At 51.1% G+C, this 20945-nt stretch overlaps 1 protein-coding gene across 3 annotated transcripts; it reads right to left on the reverse strand.

Moving 5' to 3' along the window:
• Positions 1-951: 951 nt before the first annotated feature.
• On the reverse strand, positions 952-20944 carry RINL (Ras and Rab interactor like). Of its 3 annotated transcripts, none has more exons than XM_044434910.1 (12): positions 18481-20944; positions 16637-18357; positions 15439-15580; positions 13979-14090; positions 10189-10261; positions 9704-9792; positions 8899-9237; positions 7436-8086; positions 4613-4927; positions 3557-3685; positions 3054-3214; positions 952-1805 (listed from the first exon to the last, which is right to left on the reverse strand). In XM_044434910.1, the coding sequence occupies exons 2-12, from the start codon at positions 16690-16692 to the stop codon at positions 1440-1442; spliced, it is 2433 nt and encodes an 810-aa protein (XP_044290845.1). In that variant the 5' UTR covers positions 16693-18357; positions 18481-20944; the 3' UTR covers positions 952-1439. The 3 variants fall into 3 exon arrangements, with proteins under 3 accessions (XP_044290845.1, XP_044290844.1, XP_044290843.1); XM_044434909.1 differs by having other exon boundaries at positions 16637-16774; positions 18279-20944; XM_044434908.1 differs by having other exon boundaries at positions 16637-20944.
• Between the last annotated feature and the right edge of the window lies 1 nt (position 20945).

Here is a 20945-nt window from a genome sequence, read left to right on the forward strand (position 1 = left end):
GAGTAGCGGCACCTCTAGGGACTCAGCTAAAGAGGGTCTTTCTGAAACCCTCCGTTCCGCTGGAGATACTTGGGGCTGAACCTGAGACTTGCCAGGTACCTTGCCCCCAGCCTAGGGTTTCTTTCTGCCCCAGATGGGAAGTGGCCTTTTTCCATGCTGGTGGGCCAGAGGAGTTGTATAGGCAGAAAATGTGCACTCTGCTAACCCCGTCCAGTTTCGGCCTGGGCAAAGAGAGAGAGAAAACTCTCCCAGGAGGCCAAGCGTCATGTAGCCCCTGCTCTCTTACACCCTCTAGAGCAGGGGTCTCAAACTCAACTTACCTGGGGGCCACTGGAAGTAGAGTCTGGGTGAGGCTGGGCCGCATCAAGTATTCCACCAAAAAAGGATTTCATGTATTCCAAAAAAAGTACAACTGATCCAATCTTCTCAATCTTTACTAATAATAATTCAGAACATGATCGGTTCTTCAGAACATAGGCTTCTCTTACTTCCTCCTACTCCTTGCTGCCAGAATCCTGACAGCGATTCCTCTGACACAGCTGAGCCACATTTGGCTTGAGAGAGGAAGCAACTGAGACCCTCAGTATGGCCTGAAGATGCTCATCAGTAAGTTTGGACCTGAACTTTGACTTATTAAAGTTCATGGTGGAGAAGAGCTTTTCACACAGATAGGTGCTCCCAAAAAGGCACATGGTCCGCTTGAACATCCTGGAAAGCTCAGGGAAGGTAAGGGGCAATTCTCTCAAAAATTGTCCAAGCTTGTCTGCTTTTCCACTCACCTCCCTGAACTTGGCTTTGAGTTCAGAATTGCACTGCAGGTCAATTAGCTCCATTTGGGTAACGACTCACGCAGGTGCGTGTGAGAAAAACGTGCAGGCCGCACTATCACTAAACTTTGATATCAAGTGGGGGACACAAAATATCATCCCACGGGCCGCAATTGGCCCGTGGGCCGTGAGTTTGAGACCCCTGCTCTAGAGCAAAAGTGAAGGAGGGTTGCTCCAATGTGCCTAAGCCATCTTTAAAGACATTCAAGTGACCATCTCTACATCTTGTGACAGCAATTCCATAAATTAACTCCTACTAATCCATTTCATGGGGTGATCCCGTGAATTCTACTGTTGAGAGAGGGGGAGAAAAATACCTCCTATACTTTCTCCACTTGATGCATAACTCTGGAGACTCTACCATGTCTCCCATACACATCTTTTCCCCTAAGTTAAACAGTTTCTGGCGTTGTATCCTTTCCTCAAGGGAGGACTGTTCCAACTCCTTTGCCATTTTAGTTTTCCTTTTCTGCATCTTTGCAAGACGCTTCCTGGCTGAGATTTTCTTCCCAAATGTCCAAATTTTTGTCCTAAAAGTTCTGCCAAGTCAGATGCCTTGAATCTCGGGCAACTCTCAAGAATAAACATTTCTGGAAAGCTCCGAGACCATAGTCAATCTGCTGCCAGTTGCTCTGTATGCACGCTTTCCAGGAATTCTTGCGCTTCAGTCTCACAGTTGGGGGTCGGAAGAGGAAGGGGAATGACAGCGGGCAAATCTCCACCTTTAGGTTTGTAAACGAAATTCACGGGGACGCCTTGAGATGGGAGGATGTCCCGGCGGAGCCTTTGAGGACAGCTGTCCCCGGCCAAGAGTTGGGAGGAGTCACCTGACACCAAGAAGAGGCCATACGCCTCCCGATCTGAGATGCCGTACTTCTCCGCACACACTGCACACACAGAGGCTGTTGTCATGTCACTGGGGACAAAGATGGTCTTCTGGTTGTTGAAGGGTTCATGGAAGGAGATGTAGAGGATGTTCTGCAGAGAGGGAAAGCAAGCAGTTACCTTTGGGACAAATTGTAGAGACAGAGTGAAGAAGCTCTATTAAATAGCAGTTGCTTGTCAACCACTTCATTTTTCATTTTTAACACCAAGTTCAGAAAGAGATTTTGTAGCTATCAACCTACATATCGGCCATTCCTGAGTGGCTGCCCTCCAGATTCCCATAATTCCTAGCCAACAGGCCAGTGCGTGCTGGCAGTTCAGGACACATGCATGGCATCAGGCTGGAGAGCCTCCATAGAGGGGCTGTGTGGCTTATAAACCTCCAGTGTACTGATGTCTGGAGGAAAGGCCGGTAGCATGGTCTGGCTTGCCATAACTTTGGGATGTTCCCTTCCTGTGTGAAGGCTGGGTATCGATTTGGTATTTTACAGTGAAGCTTTCAGCAGCCCCTCATACGTGGTAAGTTAGAAGCACCCTCACTGATGAGATGAGGAACATTTTGCAAACAGAAAGGGAACTGGCTCTTTTACAAAATTGACCGTAACATAGGACAGGAAAAGCTCCGGGAGCTAAGCAGACGGGGAGGCTGGAATCAGTGGCCCATGGATGTAAGAGCAGTCCTGCTGGATCCAGTGAAGGGGCCATCTAATTTAGCATTTTGATCACCTAGTGGATAACCAACTGCTCACAGGAAACGCACAAGCAGGACATGAGTGCAACCGTACCCCCCACCCATGTTTCCCAGCAACCACGGTGCACACACACACGGGCTGTGCCACTGGAAGTAGCGTGATGCCCTCGGGTCTTGCAGGCATTGATAGCCTCCTCCGTGAACGCATCCAGTCCCGCTCTCAAACCATCCAAATCAGTACCTCTTGCCTCTTCCACTTTACCAAGGAAGTGGCCCAACCTACGAGGGGAATTTTGTGGCACCAACCGCCCAACCCCAGTCCTTGTCCCCTTTCGCCATGTTTCATGCAAACCATGGTAAGTCAGCACGTCTGAAACCACACATCTGTCTAAACCAGGCCTCACCAATGGTGGTGATCACCAGGCATGTCAGGCCCCGTCAGCACGGGCAGCTGCCAGGAATGCTGAGAGTTGTAGTCCGAAACATCTGGGAGGCTCCGGGCTGGGGAAGCCTGATTTAAACACGCTTGTGAATTACAAGTCCTAATTTACTGCCCCCTGTTCCCCTGCCCAGAGTTGAAGTAAGTTCCAGAAGCCCTCTGGCTCATTCTCTGTCCCCATCGCCACCGTAATTCTCCTTTCTCCACTTACCTGTGAGTTTCGCCGGTGGTGGTGATAGATGGTACGGCGGCGATGCCACTGGTGGATGGAGTGCTGGGCCTCGATGCTGATCTGCCGTGTCACCATGGCGGCTGGCTGGAAGTTTGCGATGTGGTAGAGGGCCCCAAACCAAGTTGTGAGGTAGTACCCTCCTATGGCACGGAAAGAACGGAGTGGAAAGTTGGGGACAACGCCAGCCTCAAAACAGGGCATGCACATTCGGCAGTACTTGGCCTATCGCTGGGCCCAGATCTTTCAGGAGTTGCTCACGAAGCCAAGTTTTGACCCATTCGCGTGAGACGCGTGCTGCCCTGCCCATTAGAGGGTCCCTGCCTTTACCAGAAGGTTTCTTCAAGCAGAAGCAAATAAGCTGGTGCAGATGCACAGATTAAGACTGGCTTGCTGAGCTCCAAGAAAACCCAAGACAGTCTCGGGGTTCCCAGCAAACAGCTCCTAGGAAACATGCCCAAATTTGACACAGCACACGACGCTACCTTCTCCCTGCAGCTGGCTGGGATCCATCAGTTCCATCATGTACTCCACATCCAGTTGCACCGACACAATGTCGCAGTTCACCAGCACGTAGATCAGAACCGGCAGGAAATCGTCAGCACCGAAAGGCTCTTCCGAGAGAGAAAGCGAAGGAGCATCACAGGCGGGTGCAAGGAGGTGTGTAGGGGCTCAGAGACAGAGAAGGGGCAGGAGCCGCCGGAGAGCATCATGTGGGCACCACTTAATGGAAATGCTCTTCCACTGGCCGCAATATTTGCAAGCTTAATTGTGTGTGCGCGTGGGGGGGGGGCAATTTTAAGGAAGGGTCATGGCTGAGAGGGAAGTATTAATCCTCTCCCCCGCCACACACACAACACACACCTCCCCTGGTGGGCAATTCTGCTTCAAAGCAATGTTCTACTGTGGTCTGGTGGGAGTGCAGGTGTGTGCATGACTTTGGCAAGGCTTAAATTAAAGGTCCACTTCAGGGCATACTTGGCAGAGGAAACGGAGGATGGGGAAGAGAGAAGCGAATGCAAGCCCTCTTTGGACTCTTTTATATACTTCCTCCTCCTAAAATGACCCCTTGGGCACACGTTTCAATGCAATAAAGGAATCAAGGAAGAAACGGGCATGAGAATAATGACCACCCATCTGGGAAGCTAGCATCTCCAAGAGTTTTTCTCAGCTGTCCCACCATGAAAGCACTTATTCCGGGGGAGCAGAAACGGAGGCCAAACTCCACTCGCCTGGGATTGCTGGAGAGCCCCCTTCCTAAGCTCCTCACCACCACTGGGCAGTTTTCAAAGTTTTGCGCGGTATTTTTCCTATTCCCAAAGGGTGAAAAGGCTTCTCTGGAAGCTAAAATGCTGGCTCCCTCGCCTCCCTCCTTTTGTTTAGCACTGTGGGATTCGCAAAAGAACACAAGACACATGTGGCCAATTTGCCTTCAGTGCAACGCTCCACTGGAACGCAGCCCCAAAATTGAATTTGACCCCTGGACTGAGCGAAGTTCAGTGCTCCCGGCTCCTCGTGCTGACCCTGCCAAGTCTCTGTACCTGTCTTGCCCGCAGCCTGGTTCATGATCTCGTACAGCATCTTGCAGACCTTGAGCATCTGCGTCTCCTTTTTCTTGGGCGAGTAGGCCTGGTGCATGAGACTCAGCTTGGTCTGGACCCGCTCCAGGGCAGGCCCGTCAGGCACACCGGCGATCACTCCCAGCTCGGCCAGGCTCTGCTGGCTCATGGTGACCTTGTGCTCGTGCAGTTTGCCCAGGGTTCCGTCACGGGCGCGGAAGTCCAGCAGCTGGGCGTAGATCGAGTCCCGGAGCGGCTTCAGGATGCATTTGTATAAGGAGTTTTCCACCACAGAACCTAACGGAGAGAGGGAGACCTTGAAGCTACGGGATGGGCTTTGGTGCTAGGAGTTGGGCTCACTGCTGGCAGCTGCTTTTTGAGGGCCCTTGAGTGAGATGCCTGTTGAGGATGTCCCCTTTCCGGGAAGATGCGAACAATGGCTTTCTACGTAGAAGTGTTGTTATCTCAGTGCAAGCCAGCCAGATTGGCTTCAAAGTGCACAATTTGCAGGTTAATAAGAAAAGGCACACAGTACAGGAGCTACTTAAATGCACTGTCTTGGTAAGCATTTGATTCCAAGCAGGATCACATTCAGGAAGAACCAAGCTACTTCTCCGCCAGGCAGATAGAGAGCCAGAGAGCAGGGAAGGAGCGGCATCTTTGCTCCTCCTCCCTTCTCAACATGACCTTTGCCTGGGCCAGGCAAGCAGCAGGTGACCAAGCAGGTTGCAGGGCTGAGGAGGAGCAGCCGCCCCCGGGGGCCCCTGCTGGCACAGAGGCCCTTGGCAAGCGCCTGAACACGCCAGCCCTGATTTGGAGCTGAACTGGAAAAGCCAGGGCTTAAACCTGGGACTTCCCGTGTGTGGAATCCTGTGCTTTACCCTCTTTTAATATCCCTCACAAGAGTAGTGAGTTCAAAGATACAACGTTCCTTAAGCAGTGGCAATCCTAACCATTGGTGTAAACATCCCCCACAACAACACACTCTAAGAAAGCTCAGTCCCCCCCCCCCCCACCGCCTTCCCTGCCCCACTGCTTGAAATAAACAGTGCACGGGTGTGGAACTGGAGGGCTGCCTCATGTGGACCTGCCAGCAGCTACTTCCACGAGCCCAACAAGAGCACTCCCGGTCCTCAACTCTGTCAGCTCTGGAACTGGCAGGGTTGTTTGAATAAACAGCCACAATTCTGCATCAGCAGAAGTCAAATCCAGTTCCCTGCAGAAAAGATGCCCATGCAGCTCATTTGCACACACCCCCTTACTTTGTGGCAACGATTATGCTTCTGTTAACGGAAGGAAGGAAGGAAGAGGCACGGAGGAAGAATTGACAAATCCATCAGTCTTGGTTCCCCTCACTTTCCCATTTTCCCCAGCCTTAAGTGTGGTTCAGAGCAAGGTTTGAGAAATTCGTCTTTTAAAGTTTGCAGGAAATTTGTTAAGTGTCTTTGAGCACATTTCTCCTAATATATGCTTTGTGTTTCTGCTTTTGCTTTATACATTTTTGCATGTAATCTTCCTAATATATATCTTTTAAAAAGTTATTTTCCCTAATATACGCATTGTTCTATGCATGCTTTGATTGGAGAACTCCACTGCAAAATTAAAAGACACAAATGCAAAGGAGGGCCTGAGTTTTGATTCACCCAGTCATTCAAGAGTGTGAAATTAAGCAAGCTCTTATTAAAAATGCAAACTGAACAAGTTTCTTCCCATCCCTGTCTTGCTCTCCAAGACAGTAAATCAGTGGAGTAAATACCACCTAAAAATCCTATCAGAAAACAGAATTTGAAACTACCAACTGTTCTTTCCAGACCCATAACAGTTGGAGACATACTTTATGAGTTAAAATATCTCCAGGTACCCAAATACAGTTCCATAATCTGCATAAAAATTTCAGATGTGATTAATCGAACTGGCAAATGAGCACAGAGGCTCTGAAGGGGATTTGGATTTCTTTGGGGGGTTTTTTTCTGTCTGAGAAAACAGTCCTGGCCTCTCTCAGCATGCAGCATTTCCTTCTTCCTCCCACTGCCTCTGCTGTCTTCGCAGCCCGGGCCTCAGAAAAAACACCCAAAACACCCATTTCTTACACTACCTATGCGTGAGCAGATGACGCTGCAAACCAGCAACAGCCCAGAGTGGAAACCAAGAAGTATTTTCAGCTGCTCAAATAAATGGCTAGAGATATTTAAAACTGACTTGCTGGGAAGCGGACTTGATGGTTTGCGGTTGCACTCAAAGAGCGAGGAGGTCTGCTTTTGCTCTGCCCCTCCTCCCTACAACAGGAACCTTGCCAGCCACTGCACGGCCACGGAAGGAGAAGGGTGGACAGCCGGCCTTCCAGTGGCCCTTGCGCACGACCGTAAAACGGAGCCTCCATGTTCGCTAGCAGTTTGCCTCTGAATCTCAGGTGCTGGAGATGAACAGGCAGAATGGAAATGCATCCTCTCTTCCAAGCCTCCGTCACCCCACTTCCCTGAAGAGGCTGAGGCCTAAGTTCCATGCAGGATGAACCCCAAAGACAGCCCAGCCCATGACGGGTTAAAAGAGGGCTCTCAGCTGAGCTGGGTGTGAACGGGAAAGACAGGCCCACTCAACCTGTGCAAAAGTACAGAGCCTCTCTCCGTGAGCACGGATGGGTCACCATGCCCTTGATGTGGCCTCCCAACGATCGACCGCTGGGAGGAGGACAGAGCTGCAGCGTGGCGCTGAGCAGCTTCCAAATAGGGGGGCCAGGGGTGGCCCGGCCCCCGAGGTTGCGGGCTCGGCGTTGCCCCCAGGCCTGAACCTCCCCCCACGCCTTACCTAGGTCCATCTCCTCCAGCTCGCTGTGCTCGCAGACGGCGCGCAGCTCCGAGCTCTCGCACAGGTAGCCCTTGAGGTTGCTGATCATCTGCCGGATTTCTTGCAGCATCTCGGTGCTGGTGAGGTGCCGCGCCCCGGCGCCCCGCAGGATGTGTCCCACAAAGCTCTGCACGAGCCCCCCTACGTAGGACGACGGCTCCTGGGCCAGCTCCTGCACCCGCTTGGAGACCCGGCGCTCGGCAGAGAGGAAGCCGCTGAAGGCGCTGCCCACGGCGGAGAGGCGGTGAAGCACCTTGTAAGTCAGCAGGGAGGAGGAGTGGCGGTTCCTCTTCTGGGGAGCAGCGGAGGCGGGAGAGGCCCCCTCGCCCTCGTCCTCCACACTGCTGATGGAGAGCGAATCCAGCTCGGGGATGGGAGGGAGGAGTCCCGTCTCGGGCAGCAGCGAGGACTCGGAACTCGACTTTTTCAGTGGCCAGCCAGCAGGAGAATCCAGGGGGACGGCCTCGATCCAGGAAACACGGTGTGGGGACCGGGTCTCCTTCTGCAGGGAATCGGGGGACAAGGGCGGCTCCTCAGAGGCAGGCTCAGAACTGTTCCAGGCCAGGCTGCGAAGAAGGAGCTTCCGCCGCATGGAGGCTGAGCACAGCAGACCTGCGGGTTGGCACCAAGGAGAAAGGCATGCTGGGTAAATCGTGGCAGCTGGACCTCTCCTTTTATCATGGAGTTACATTAACATTCACAAGTTCTGCCTCCATCGCTCGTTGCACTAACACCCAGAAGGTGGGAGGGAAATGATGCATTATTTCCATTGCACAGTCCAGTCAACCGAGCCCCATTCAGTTTGCCCAGCTAAAGCGTTCACATTTCGAAATGAGATATGAATCCCATTCTAAGCACTCTCCAACTATTCTATCATTTGGCAGGCCAGAGTGGCCAACCATGGACTTCTCTGCTCCCCCACAGCCCTCTGGATCGGACCAAAATCCAGAATTCATCAGTTACCTATTGGAATACAACTTTCCTGTTCTGCCAGTGAAACACCTGCTGATTGACTGCATTACTGCTCTGAAACGGTTTGGCAGCAGGCCTGCCTTTCCCTGGTTTTTGTGCCGAGAGATGGGAAAACATGGGAAAGTCACAAATGGAAGACAAGATAAGGCGTCCTGGATCTCACCCCACCCGCTTCCAAATACAAGTCAAGGTTTGAGGCATGGTGATTACATAATAAAAAGTGTACTTGGGGGAGCAGCCCCCAGTTCTGTCCTAGGGGGAGATGAACACAACCCCGAAAAGCCGCTCAGATGCGCGCTCGCAGCACGGGCGAGGGAGCCAGCTCCCTTTCGCGCACTCCAGACTCGTTCTGTCCCAGTGGCGCTCTCCGAGCTGGGTGTCTCTGCAGCCAGTGCCAGGGCAGTGCTGCCCCCGATGCTTCCCTGGCCCCCACAGCAGCACCCCTCCCTCACCTTTCCCTCGCTCCTCCTCTTCCTCCAGAGGCCCCGGGGGATTCGAACACTTCTGGGCCCCTAGCTTGCCAGACGCCGCCTCAGCCGAGCCATTCAGGAACTGCAGGCTCCTCCTCCGGGCGCTCAGGTGGCACGGGCCCGGCGCGAGGTCCAGCCAGCTAACATCGGTGTGCACCGAAAGGAACAGGGGGTTGATGAAGCACAGAGCCCCGTCCTCGGACGTCACTCGGATGGAGCAGGCCGCCTGCCCGGGTTCAGAAGGGCCTCCATTCAGCACCGTGGGCCCTGCTTGGGCTGATGCCGGCCTGCTGCTGGGTTTCAGAGGCATTGTCCAGAACTCTGCAAACGGAAGAAGAAGGAGAGTGTCTATGGGGAGGGGGCGAGCTCCGTTTTTGGGGGTGACCTGCTTGTGCTTTTGACAGCAGGCAGGTCTTTCAAAAGTGCCGGTTCCTGACTTGGACGTGCCGAGATGGGAACAGCTGTGTGGCCTGGACGCCTGATTCACACACACTGCCAGAAAAAGGCACAGTTGGCCAAAGGGGTTGGCAAAAACTGGGGCTGGGGGGGGGGCGCACTGTGCCTGAAAAAAGCAGGAGGCTGCCCTGATTCGTTTTGCGGTCCTTGTTTCATCAAGACGGGAACCAGGAAACGAGACAAGGCACTCTTGGGACGACAAAACATATTCCGCAATGCCAAGCAGCAGGGATTCTGGCTCAGAGGAGATGCGAGTCAAACATGTCAAGGGAAAAAAAGAGCCGCACATGCACAGAGCTGCCACGACTCCCTCCCGGGCCGCCTTACTCACTCATGCCCAGTGCAGCCACCGCATCCAGTTTTGGCCTGTGCCGAAGTAAAAAGGCATCCGGGAGCCGCAGCAGGTGGGGCAGGATATCCCTGGAAGAGACGGCCAGAAGGGACAACCTCACACACACATACGGGCGGAGTCTGCCGGGAGCACTGGAACGCGGGACATTGCCGTGTCCCCAGCCAGGCCACCCGTCGCTGTTCATGGTCCAGGCTGGACCAGCCTAGGGCGCCCATGCCCCAGGACCGCCGATGTGTCCATATCGTGAGCAGAGGATAGCAGTATTTCGTCTTTTGCCCCCGTCCAGAATTCGTACCACCACACGCCACACAAACTCTCATAGTAGCCTTGAGAGACACACCACGGATCTCGCACCTTCCTCTCTGAAGCGTCCCACCGGCACGGGTTCAAATGGAGGGAGAAGCCTGACTCAGCGTCCCCGGCCTTGCCTTCCCCACCCATGGGCAACCTCTCCCACTGCTCACCTGCTAACAAGGTGAAAGCTGAGCAGTTCCAGAAGGTCTCCAAACCTCAACTGGGAGCCCTTGAGATAAACGCCTGTACAAAAGAGACAAGGAGGCATCATGTGGGAAAAGCTGTATGGGGTTTAGTGCATAGACAGAAGCACAACTTGAGATGCGGTGGTAGGTTCCAGCCCCCACCTATATTTAATACGGACATGCAAGCACCTGGGGTCAGGGTGTAATTCTGACACCGAAAATCAAGTGCGGGAGGCATGCATTGGATTAGGATCAGCTGAAATCAGCTTGATCAGGTCCTAAAACAAGTGGGATGCCCAGGAGCCATCTTCTTCCCCAGCAGCTCTTCCTCCAAGCCTCAGGTATGCAGAACATGGGACTGAGGTAGGCAAAAGCACTTGCCTCCTGCTCAGAAGCAACCCATTCCGCCCCCTGCCCCCAGATCAGTCCAAAATGAGGTACAGGGGCTTAGCAATGGCCCCAACCAAGCCATGCAGTTTCCAGACAGGGGACCCAAAAGACAAGCCAGCACCCGGGAGAAAACCAAGGACCGAACAGACACCTAGCCCTCATTGCTCTAAATGCGCTGGGCCTCACTGCCTCTCTTAGCAGCCTGGATTCTCACAACCCTCCCTGCGTCACAAGCACTAGATCTTGGTTACCTCCAGGGATTAGGAAGTTAACCCTGCCTGACATCCAGGAGAAGCCTCTGCCAAGAGGTGGTCTCACCGATGCTGCGCTGGACGGACAAATGGTCTAACGCAGGAGAAAGTGGTTTTCATATGCTCCCATACACTTCCTCTCAAGATGACAATATTCATTTCTAAAGCGCTGCAGAGGTGTCCGCGAAATGCCTCTGAAGAATTATTTTAGGGCCTTGCTTAAACATTTGCACATCAATTAGTACGACTGAGTGAAACAGTGAAACAGAAACCCAGAGTAGAGGAGGAAATTTCTCACAGACACAGACACGACATCATTTCCCGCCCTGGAGCCCATTATATCTGCTGCGCTACAGCTGGGGATCCTTGGAATAAACAGCTCAGTGCATCTAGAAGGTCCCAGGTGGGGGAAGGCTGGCGTATGTGGTGAATGCGCATTAAATGCATTATTCACAAAAAGGAATGCTCTTGGTTAAGTGGATGGAAGAAAGAAAAGGTGCAGCACGGAGTAAAACTGCTGCTTTTAAGTGACATCTGAAAAACACAGTATTATAAGAATGCTATGCTAAAAATTGAGAGGCTTCTTTGCAATTAGGCAAATGAGCATTCATACCACAGTATTCAAATTGTGGCTATCATCCACGGCTTGCAGCCGTTCAGACAGATACTTCCTGCTCTCCTGAAACCGCATTGCATCATGTCCACAGCAGCGAAATCGGAGGTCCGTTTGGGCCCCTTTTGGACTGAGCTCGGGTGTTTAAGCTCCAAGCCCTCCCAGCAGGTTGAGCTCTCGGTAAATGTCCATTGGTAAGAGAAGACACCTGTTCCGAGAACAGGCGATGTGCTTGGGGTTGCAGGGCGTGGCTTGTGGTTTGCTTCTCTTGTGCTCAATTTTTTTGGCGTTCTGGAGAAAGAGAACTGCTTTTCCTGGCTGTCAAAACAGGAAGGGTCCACCGGTCGCTTGCAAAGAAAAGGCAGCGGGGGGGGGGGGTCTCAGTACACAGTCTCCAGCAGAGCCTTCTGTTGAGGCAAACTGAGCAATGGCATGCCAGGAATGGGACCCAGAAGGTTTCTGTCAGCTCAAAGAGGGGTGTGCTAAGCTAGGTGCAACAGATGCCAGACGTCCAAATGCCCCGGAGTACCATGAGCTTACAAAAAAAAACAAAAGCCCCAAAATAAAAACAAAGAAGCCAGGCATGGCCTTCATACAGAAGAACTGGTGCCTTCGCCTTCACTCAGTATAAAGGGAAACAACAGAAAGTTTTGCCGTACCTTAAACAAATTTAGATTCTGGTTCACACTTGCCCCTCTAAGAATGGGGGGAAAAAACCCACGCAAGCATCTTCCTTGCAGGGAAAGCCTGGAGATGCACGTGTTTCCTCTCCAGTAGGACAAGACATAGTCTTTATTTTTCTTATTCCTGATAAGAAGGGTCTGTTCTCCCCTCCCCATCCACCCTACTACATCCCCCAACCTTTCTGGGAGACTCTTGCTTAGCCAGGCCTACTTTGTAGGACCGTTACAGACCGAAAGGGGCAGAGGAAAACCACATGCCCAGATCCTATCTCCTTGGAAGCCAGATCCTATCTCCTTGGAAGCCCTACCCACCCGGTAAGAAGCACCCCTCACCTGTTGTGGAGCTCAGAAAAAGTTCACAGGAGGCAGGCAGTAAGGAGCACCCGTGCTACCAAACAGCAGGTCTGAGGAGAGAGCCAGCCCCTCCAGAGAACCCCAGAGGACTTCGGGGCGCCGTGGCAAGGGGTGCCACGCAACAGCAGGCATTTCTCTACCTCTCCGCCCTCCTTCCCCTTTTAAGTAGGAAGACACAGCGCTGCAAACCACCAATGGACATGCGGCAGGCCCTGCAAAGGGTGCGCACATGTGGGGAGGAGTGAGGACGAGCGCTTGCGAGGAAGTCTCAAGAGTTGGCGCAAGAGAGGAGGGGTGGGGAAGCTGCTCCCGGGCGTGAGGCCGTGGAGACCGACGGCTCCAGCAAGGAGAAACTGGGGTGCAGGGCATCCAAGCCTGGGCAGTGGGGGCCCAAGTGTCCCTAGAGCAGGGACGAGGAGCAGCTGAGAGCCGCAGGTGTGGGAAAAGGAAGCTCTGGCTAGTGCGGCAAGCCATGGGACTTCATGCACAACTGACATCCCGCGCTCCATATGGTCCCCAGGAGCTCTCCAAGGTTTCGGGCCGGGGTTGCTTCCCTGCCTAACTGGGAAGACTTAACCTGGAACCCGCTCAAGACGGAATAGCTGCCAGGCCATGCTCTGCCCTCGAAGCACAGGAAGCCCTCCCTCCTCAGCCAGAGGCGGCCTTCACCCAGCCTCCCGCAACCTGGCGCTGCCCAGCTGTGTTGGGGAACAAGCTCAAGCACGAGCACAGCCAGTTGCGGGATGCTGGGAGTCGTTGTCCAACACACCCAGAGGGTACCAGGCTGGAGAAGGTCGACAGCAAGGTAGTATCGGTGTGAGCGGTGGATGCACCGCGGAAGACAGCACGTGCTTCTTGTTTTCTAACGTGCACTAACGTTTTCTCGTTTTTAAGCCACCCACAACTATAAATGGACGTTGCAGGGCTGGCTTTCCAAGTCATTCATATTCAGGACTATTGGAAGCTTCTTTATACTGACTCGGACCTGGGTCCGTCCAGGCCAGTACTGCTGTGACTGTCTGGCGGCAGCAGCCTCCCTAAGATCTTTAATTTGTTCTGCATGTACTAGCCTAGGCGACAGGGATGTACGAGAATTCATTCTGACCCATTTTTCACCTCGATCTGTTCCACTTGCATCTCTGACAGCAGTCATGAACCCAAATGCTTTTCTGGTGTTTGCATCTGAAAAATGTGTGCTTTTAAGCAATAGGCTTTGTTTCATTTTAAAGACATCTGTGGCTGAAAGTGCACGTTCACCAACCACATGACGAACTGTGCAGTCTCCTCATTCAGATGGAACGAACGGGGAGCAAGGTGATCCAAGCTTCAGGGTGGAGTTCAGGGACACCCTGCGATCACCACAGTCCAGGAAGAAATGGAGCCAGGGGGCTGCCCCCTCCACACAATGGGCACCTTTTTTCTGGGGTGCAGGTCCATTCCTTATGCCTGTGTAGAACACCCTTCAAGTACCCAAACTGGCTCACCTGAGCTGTCCTCCTTAATGGTGAATTGGCAGACAATGTCAGTCTTGCTTTCCTGTGTCTGAATGAAGAGATCACTGGCACCACTTGATCCATCCCTAGAGACAATGAATGCCTGGTCCCAGAACGGGGGAGAGAGCGGGGAGAGAAGACAATGGATAATTACTTGCATCTCATAGAAGAACCTTCTGCTGTCTCTTTTCCTTTAAGTAAAAGAGGAAGCATTACATTATCTGTTTAGAATATTTGTATGCCACTCCACATCCAGATTCCAAAAAGGCCCTGAACACACAAAACAAACATCGCCAATTCAGTCCACATGACGAGGAAAGAAGAAAAAGACAGTGAAACACAAACAGCTTTGCTGCCGCCTGTTCTATTCCCCAGAGCTAACGTAGTTTTCACCATCTACTATCTCAGCCCTAAAAAGAATTTAAGCTACAGAACTTATGGGCAGCAACTGATTTCCCGCAATCTACTTTTTGAGTTTTTTCCTCCCTTGTTCTGAAAGCAAAGGCTCAGACGTGGCAAAATAAACATAAGGGACACATTCCCCTATTTCACTGGGCCCATGAATTAGCGTGCCTGTTGTTAGGTGAAAGAAAGGGAGCCACGCATTCTGGCATCTCATCTCATGGTGGGATGGACAGAGAAGCACCACACGCTTCTGCAAGAGATGACAGTTTCGCAGCTGTGGCGCTGGAACATCATCCAGGTGGGCATGGCCAAGGCAGAGTTCCAGATACAGCCATGCAGGCCCTACAGCCTGTTGGGATTGATCCTGACATGTGCGCTTGGGGTGGGACTGGCTGCAGGTCTTCAGTGGTGACGGGCAAAGTGGTTTGTATCTCCCGCCTGTTATACAAACCATCGCTTTGCAGGCATTTCTTGAAAGAAGGCCTGGCCAGGATGTGAAAAGGTCGCCTCTCTAGAGCAGGGGAAAGCCCGGGGAAAGAGCCATTTCCTCTGGCCCATTCAAGCTATTCTGTTACAACGCGCTGCCACCTTGAGGTTACACAGCAGAGAGGCAGGAAATAAATACTCATGTTGTGCTAGGATCTTAATTCTGCAATGAAACTGAAAGTAGATGCAGGCAATTAACCGTCCCATGTAGAAAAGCTCTAGAAAGCCAACTGGACTTATCGAGAATTGTTATGCCCATTTCTTCTCCCGGGACAGGAGGCAGCAGAGAGGCAAGGAGAGGAACTCCTCGCTACTGATTCCGCTCTCCCCAGTCAGGGGCCTTCCAGGTACATGGGACTCTAAACCCTGTTATCCGTTTCCCACACATCTGGTGGGCATCAGCTTGGGGAAGGCTGGATTCGAACAAACCAGTCAAGTCCAACACTTGCAGTTCTCTGCTAAAGACTCTTCTTCCCTTAAAATGCAGGAGACGCACTCGCTTGTTGGATCCTGCCCGCCCTGCCCGCTCTCCACCGTTGAAATTTGGTGGCTGTTTTTACCCCAGGCAATTGTGCTGACAGCATCTCCTTGACGTGTCCTGGCTGGCCATCAGGAAGCTCCCAAACGCATCTGGTTATGGACAGCCGCTTCAGAAGTGTGATGGGACCCTCACATTTCCCATTTGCTAGTGTGTGCTCGGGTCTGCGCCAAAGGAAGAGAGAACAAAGACAAGAGTTAATGAGAGGAAGGAACCTCCCACCGTCCTGGGGGATGAAACACTAGTATTTTTGGCTCTGCTCTCGTGATTCGTCTCTTGGGCTGAAAGGGGCTTTAAAGCAGCCATTTAGAAGTGACCATCAATCTGGTGCACGGAAAAAGGCGACTGCCCTTCTCAGGACAGGAGCAGGGGCAGGTTTTTTTAAAGGTTGAGACAACACCTGTGGGTGGTTGTTGCTGTTTTAACCCTACATTTCTTTAAACAATTTCCCCAGCATCTTTGTTCCTGGGACTGGGGAATGGATTAAAAGAGCCAGACAGTGGAGGGATGCTAGGAGCTGCAATCCAGGACTACATCTGCAGCTTGCCAGACCGGGCAAGGCTGTTCCCTGGATAGATTCTACACCGCAACGCATACAGCCCTCTCTGACCTGCCAAGGGAGTTTCTGGTCCAGAACTCTAAAGCTAAGTGTGGTTAGACAGACCTCCAGGGAAAGTCCAAATGCAGGGCCAGGAAGGAAGAGACCCTTTTTGCTGCTAGCCGCCCCGAGCAACAGTGTTTGAAGGTAGAGTGTCTCTTGCACAGGGAGGTTCCATTTGTCTGTTTCGGCAAACAGCCATCGACTGGCCTGTCCTTGGTGAGCCCACTGAATATTGGATTTAAAAAAGCCAGCTAAGCTATTTGAGTCAATGACAATGTGATGCCGAGAATTCCCAGACGGAATTAGGCGATGCTGCATGAAGAGGCGCTATGATTGAGGTGAACTGTATTTTTATTTATTTGTTACCCTCCCTCCAAGAAGCCCAAGGCAGAGCATGTGATCTTTTTCCTCAGTATTTATCCTAAACTTTATGAGACAGGTGAGGCTGAGAGTGAGTGACTGGCCCAAAGTCATCCAGTGAGTTTCACGGATCAGTGGAGAGCAAAACATGGTCTTCTGCGTCCCGACGCCAAACTGTAACCAGTACACCACACAGTCCCCCCCTGTGCAGATCAGCACCTTCTCTCCCCACGGAGATGAAATCCCGCTGATGACTCACCCCAGTAAATCTCCTTCTGTCGGCCTCTTGCTGGCCCTGGGGATGGTCCAAGCCATCTTTCATGCCCAAGTGTCCACACGCTTCATGTCCACAGCTCATGCCTTCCAAGCTTTCTGCCTGGTCCTCCTGAAGGCCTTCCTGGAGAAGAAAAACAAGTCATCCCTGGAGCACAGAACCTCTTGCAGCTGAGGGCCACGTTCCCTTTCAGAGAGGCTCCTGGGGGCCACATTCCAGTTAGGAGTGAAGGCGAAAATCAGATAGGCAGCACCAAACATCACAGCATGTTTTAAGCTTAAAGCTCACCACCAGGCTGAGGGGAAGCAATTCAGCCTTTTACACTGGGTGTGCGTGAGCATGTGTGTGTCAAAATGTGGGAAGCCACTCAATACTGGAGGGAAAGGAAGGGGACATGAGGGATGTTACTCTAACCACTTCATCATTTCAGTTCCCCTTTTGAGTTTGAGTTTTGCTATTGTCTTAGGCCCCCTCTTGAATTCCCACCCTCAGTTAGTTTGAGCATGGGAATGTAACCACTAAGAGAAGCACAGTGCCAAAATACAGCCTAGAAAACATTCCTGACTAATTTGAAATCCACATAAAATCCACTACCGAACTCAGTTAACCAAACTGTGGACTCAAACCAGAGACAGCACTGGAGAGGAGTGCGAAGAGACAATTCTTGTAGCAAAAAAGATGACGACCAGACGGATGGCAAAAGATGCACTCCGAATTGCTAAAGACAGGCATGACTCAAAAGCAAAAGATGATGGGAATAGGGTCAGAATCTCGAATGCAACTTTTCGATGACTAGCACATCGAGACAAAAAGAACTGTATACAATGGCCAGTGCAAAGAAACAGAAAGTAACACCAGAACTGGTGCACAGAGGAACACCAACACTGAAATGGAGGTAGCACAGGGCTGTCAGGACTAGCTGGCCACGGGCAGCCCGCGCCATCAGGAATTTGTACAAGCCTCTTTTAAAGCCGTCCAAATCGGCGGCCGTTGACGTGGCCTCGCTTCTTCTGCCCCTTTTTAAAATTAACCCTTGTTGCTTACACCAGATTTCATCTGAGACACCACATGGGAAATTACACGGCATGTGCGCACTCTCGCAGGAAAAATGGCAGCCGGAACGGATGCCGAGCTTTTCTATGGACTAATGCCCAGGTGTACCCACTTCTAACGTCGCTCTTCCAGACAAAAGTTTGTGTGAAGCACCCGTGCCAGGGGTGTGCTTAGATGTCGACACCTTTCAGCTAGAAACCAAACAACAACGTGGGCATTCCCTCACCACGGAAGAAACACAACTGGTCTTTGTCCGTCCGCGATGGAAAGGCTCTCTGGGACTCCAAGCTGGATGAAGGGCTGAATCAAGCCCTAAGGATGTGCTTAGTCAGTGACCCCTTTCCCAACTGATGGTCAGCCGGGAAACCCAGGGTTTGCTGGAGAAGGTCTTTTTCCTGTTTTGCCGCAGTCCCTACTCCTCAAAGGTAGATTGCCACTCTGCAGGGAGGTTGCAAACGGTTCTCCCGCTCCTAGCCCTCTATCAACCTGTCTTAAACTCTCCATTTTAAAGTTTAGTTTGCAGTTCTGCTGAAAGCTCACCGACGAACCTGCTGCTCGACCCGGCAGATCATACCTTGTGTTGCGTGTGCACACGATGCGCGGAGTGGATATGGGCTTCAGAAGCGGCGGCCGAAAGAGCCCTGACAAAGAGCCTTGGAGAAACAGCAAAAGGTGTACCGAAATGCAAACAGGCAGTGACGGTGACAAAGGCAGGGATGTGGTTTACACCTCTGCCAGTTGTATTCACGTGGTCTCGGGGCGGATGGCTCGCTTACATTTAAAAAAGGCAGGCAGCAAAAGGGAAAACAGATGTGAACCGGAGCACTGCATGCTCAGGGTTGTAGGGTGATTAGGACCATCCATCCTGGGTTGGCCCAAGGTTCTATCTAATCCAGTGCTCTGTTCCTCTGGCAGCAGATGCTTCTGCGGGAAGCTAACCAGCTGGCCATAAGCACAGCAGGCCTCTCCCAACAGCTCACACTCAGAGGCATCTGTCCCTCTGATACTGGAGATGCGTCTCATTGTGAAGGAACAAAGGATTCCCGTGGTCACTGTGAGGGAAAAAAGGACTCCCCTCTGCTTTCTCCACGCCATCTCTCAACTCTACAGAATTATTTTTAGGTGTATGGAACAGAACTGGACACAATATTCTGAGAGCAGTCACACCACAGTTTTGCATAAGGACAGAACAATCCTTAATACTTTCTTAATTATGACTAATGTGGACTTTGCCTAGCTGTGGATAGGGCTGGTATTTTTGTTGAGCAAACTACAACAACCCCAAGATCTCTTTCCTGGTAAGTAACTGCTAGGTCAGATCACATCAGCTTATACTAGGTTGAGATTTTTGCCCCAAGTGTGTTACTTTACACTTGCTTACACTGGAGTTTGTCAGCCCTTTTCATGATCTCGCCTTCCTCCAAGGCCTCTCCCATGTTTTGCAGCCATGTTTGTTATTTCTTTTAGAACGGGGAAAGACAGCAATTTTCTTGAATGCGGCTACAATTTGCTGCAGAACTCCTGTATAATTTCACAGTTCTGCTCTAGTCCACAACACTGTCCTGTGTTATATGTAACAGAACCCACTGTATGTAAAGAGGCATAGAGGAAACCACACCTCCAGGGGCAGGGGGAACATCTTGTGTGGAGGATCCTCTACTCCTCCAAGAAAGCAAGCCAAAAAATAAGCTTCAGTAACATGCCGGATTAAACACCTCATGTAGAGAAATGCACAGATAGCCTTATGTGTCCTGTTTTATAACCAGTTTCAATTACTGCCCTAGATAATAAAACAGGAATTCAGCCAACAACTTAATGGTAAAGAGAAGCCTTCTTTGTACACTGTCAATCAAGGCCATTTGGTATTAACCATTGCAAAAAGTTCCCAAGGATTGAGGATATGGTACGGTTATTCGTTTTTTTCTGTCAACACATGCATAGGATTGTACCTTAAATCTAACAGAGAGCAGTACAAATAGGGATGAGCGTGAAGGAAATGCAAAGTAATAGCAAACTGAAGTGCAGGTATTTTCCATCCTTGTAAGTAAAATATTATCTATTCTGCTTTACCTAGTACTCTTTAGCAAACTCTGCTGCATAAAATGCTTTCAAGATTTCCCTTGTAACAACAGGAAATTGCTCTAAGATTCTGCATCCAGTAAAATCCATGCAACTTTCTAAACACTTCACCACTCCCCACCCAAACTGACCTGTAAGAACATCTGATTCTAGACCCCAATCTCTCCTGTCAGTCTCTCTCACAGCTTTAGTTCATACAAACTCAATTTTGGTTCCAGCAACAACTGTTCTGTGTATGTTGCCATCCAAAGAGGCGAGCTCTTGACTATGAAAACCACTTCCTGATCTTCAGTTTGTTCTTTGATTCTGGCTTGCATAAATAGTATAAAAGCACAAACATATTTGCAGCTGCTAGTAAGAGTTCCTGGTTATAAACAAAAGCAGGTGCTCAGTTGTAAATCAATGGGATGGGAGGGTTTACCTGAAATTATCTCTGTAGACTGGAAAAGCCCAAGATTTTGTCAACAGAATTCCAGCTCTTTGTACTCCTTTCTTTGATTAAATGTTTTATATTTGATAGGCATTAAAATGCCCTGGTCAAGGCTTGGATATATTCAAGAAAAATGCAAAAAGAAAGCAGGCCATTCACAGGAATTCCACTATAGTTAATAGGAGGATGTGAGATCAAAGAAGTCCACAGTTAAATCCACAGAGTCGTAGTATCAAGTGCCTAGATCAGTCAGGGATATCTGAAGGAGTGGTCCCAGTGGGCAACTGAAAGTTTGGGCATCTGTTTGGGTCCGATAGAGCAAAGTGAAGCACAGTGCTGAAACAATGTTGTTTGCAGCTGCAAGCTATTACCAGCCAGCCTTATTTCCAGCGGGTCATAAATCAACACAGCCGATTAACCAGGTCAGCATGTTGCCTTTCAGGGAAACTCCATGCTGGGCCTTCTGTTTGCGCTTCTGCTGCTTGTGCTTGATCCTATACCGTTCAGTGCGTGATTTGTCTTGGGCTGTGGTTCCTGCATCAGGGGGGTCCAGGTTGCTCTTCTGAGTGTTCTGAGGGAGGGCTATCAGCTAAAGCTGATTTCCCCGCCTGGCTCTGACTGGGGCCTGCAGTGCTGGCCCTCCCCTCCTGTTCCTCAGATGAATCCACCTTCAGATGAATTACTGTGAGCCAAGAACACTAGAGGAATCCACCTAAGACCACTCATCCAGGC

The sequence above is a fragment of the Varanus komodoensis genome, unplaced genomic scaffold (assembly GCF_004798865.1).
Source record: "Varanus komodoensis strain SLA01 unplaced genomic scaffold, ASM479886v1 scaffold29_1, whole genome shotgun sequence".
In the NCBI taxonomy this organism is placed as follows: Eukaryota; Metazoa; Chordata; class Lepidosauria; order Squamata; family Varanidae; genus Varanus; species Varanus komodoensis.

Coding starts and splice junctions, on each gene's coding strand:
- RINL (XM_044434910.1), bottom strand. CDS start 16,692: ATGGCTTGGACCATCCCCAGGGCCAGCAAGAGGCCGACAGAAGGAGAT. Junction 10,262..13,978: donor CATTAAGGAGGACAGCTCAG/GTGAGCCAGTTT, acceptor TCTTTTGTACAG/GCGTTTATCTCAAGGGCTCC. Junction 4,928..7,435: donor GCTGGAGGAGATGGACCTAG/GTAAGGCGTGGG, acceptor TCTCTCCGTTAG/GTTCTGTGGTGGAAAACTCC.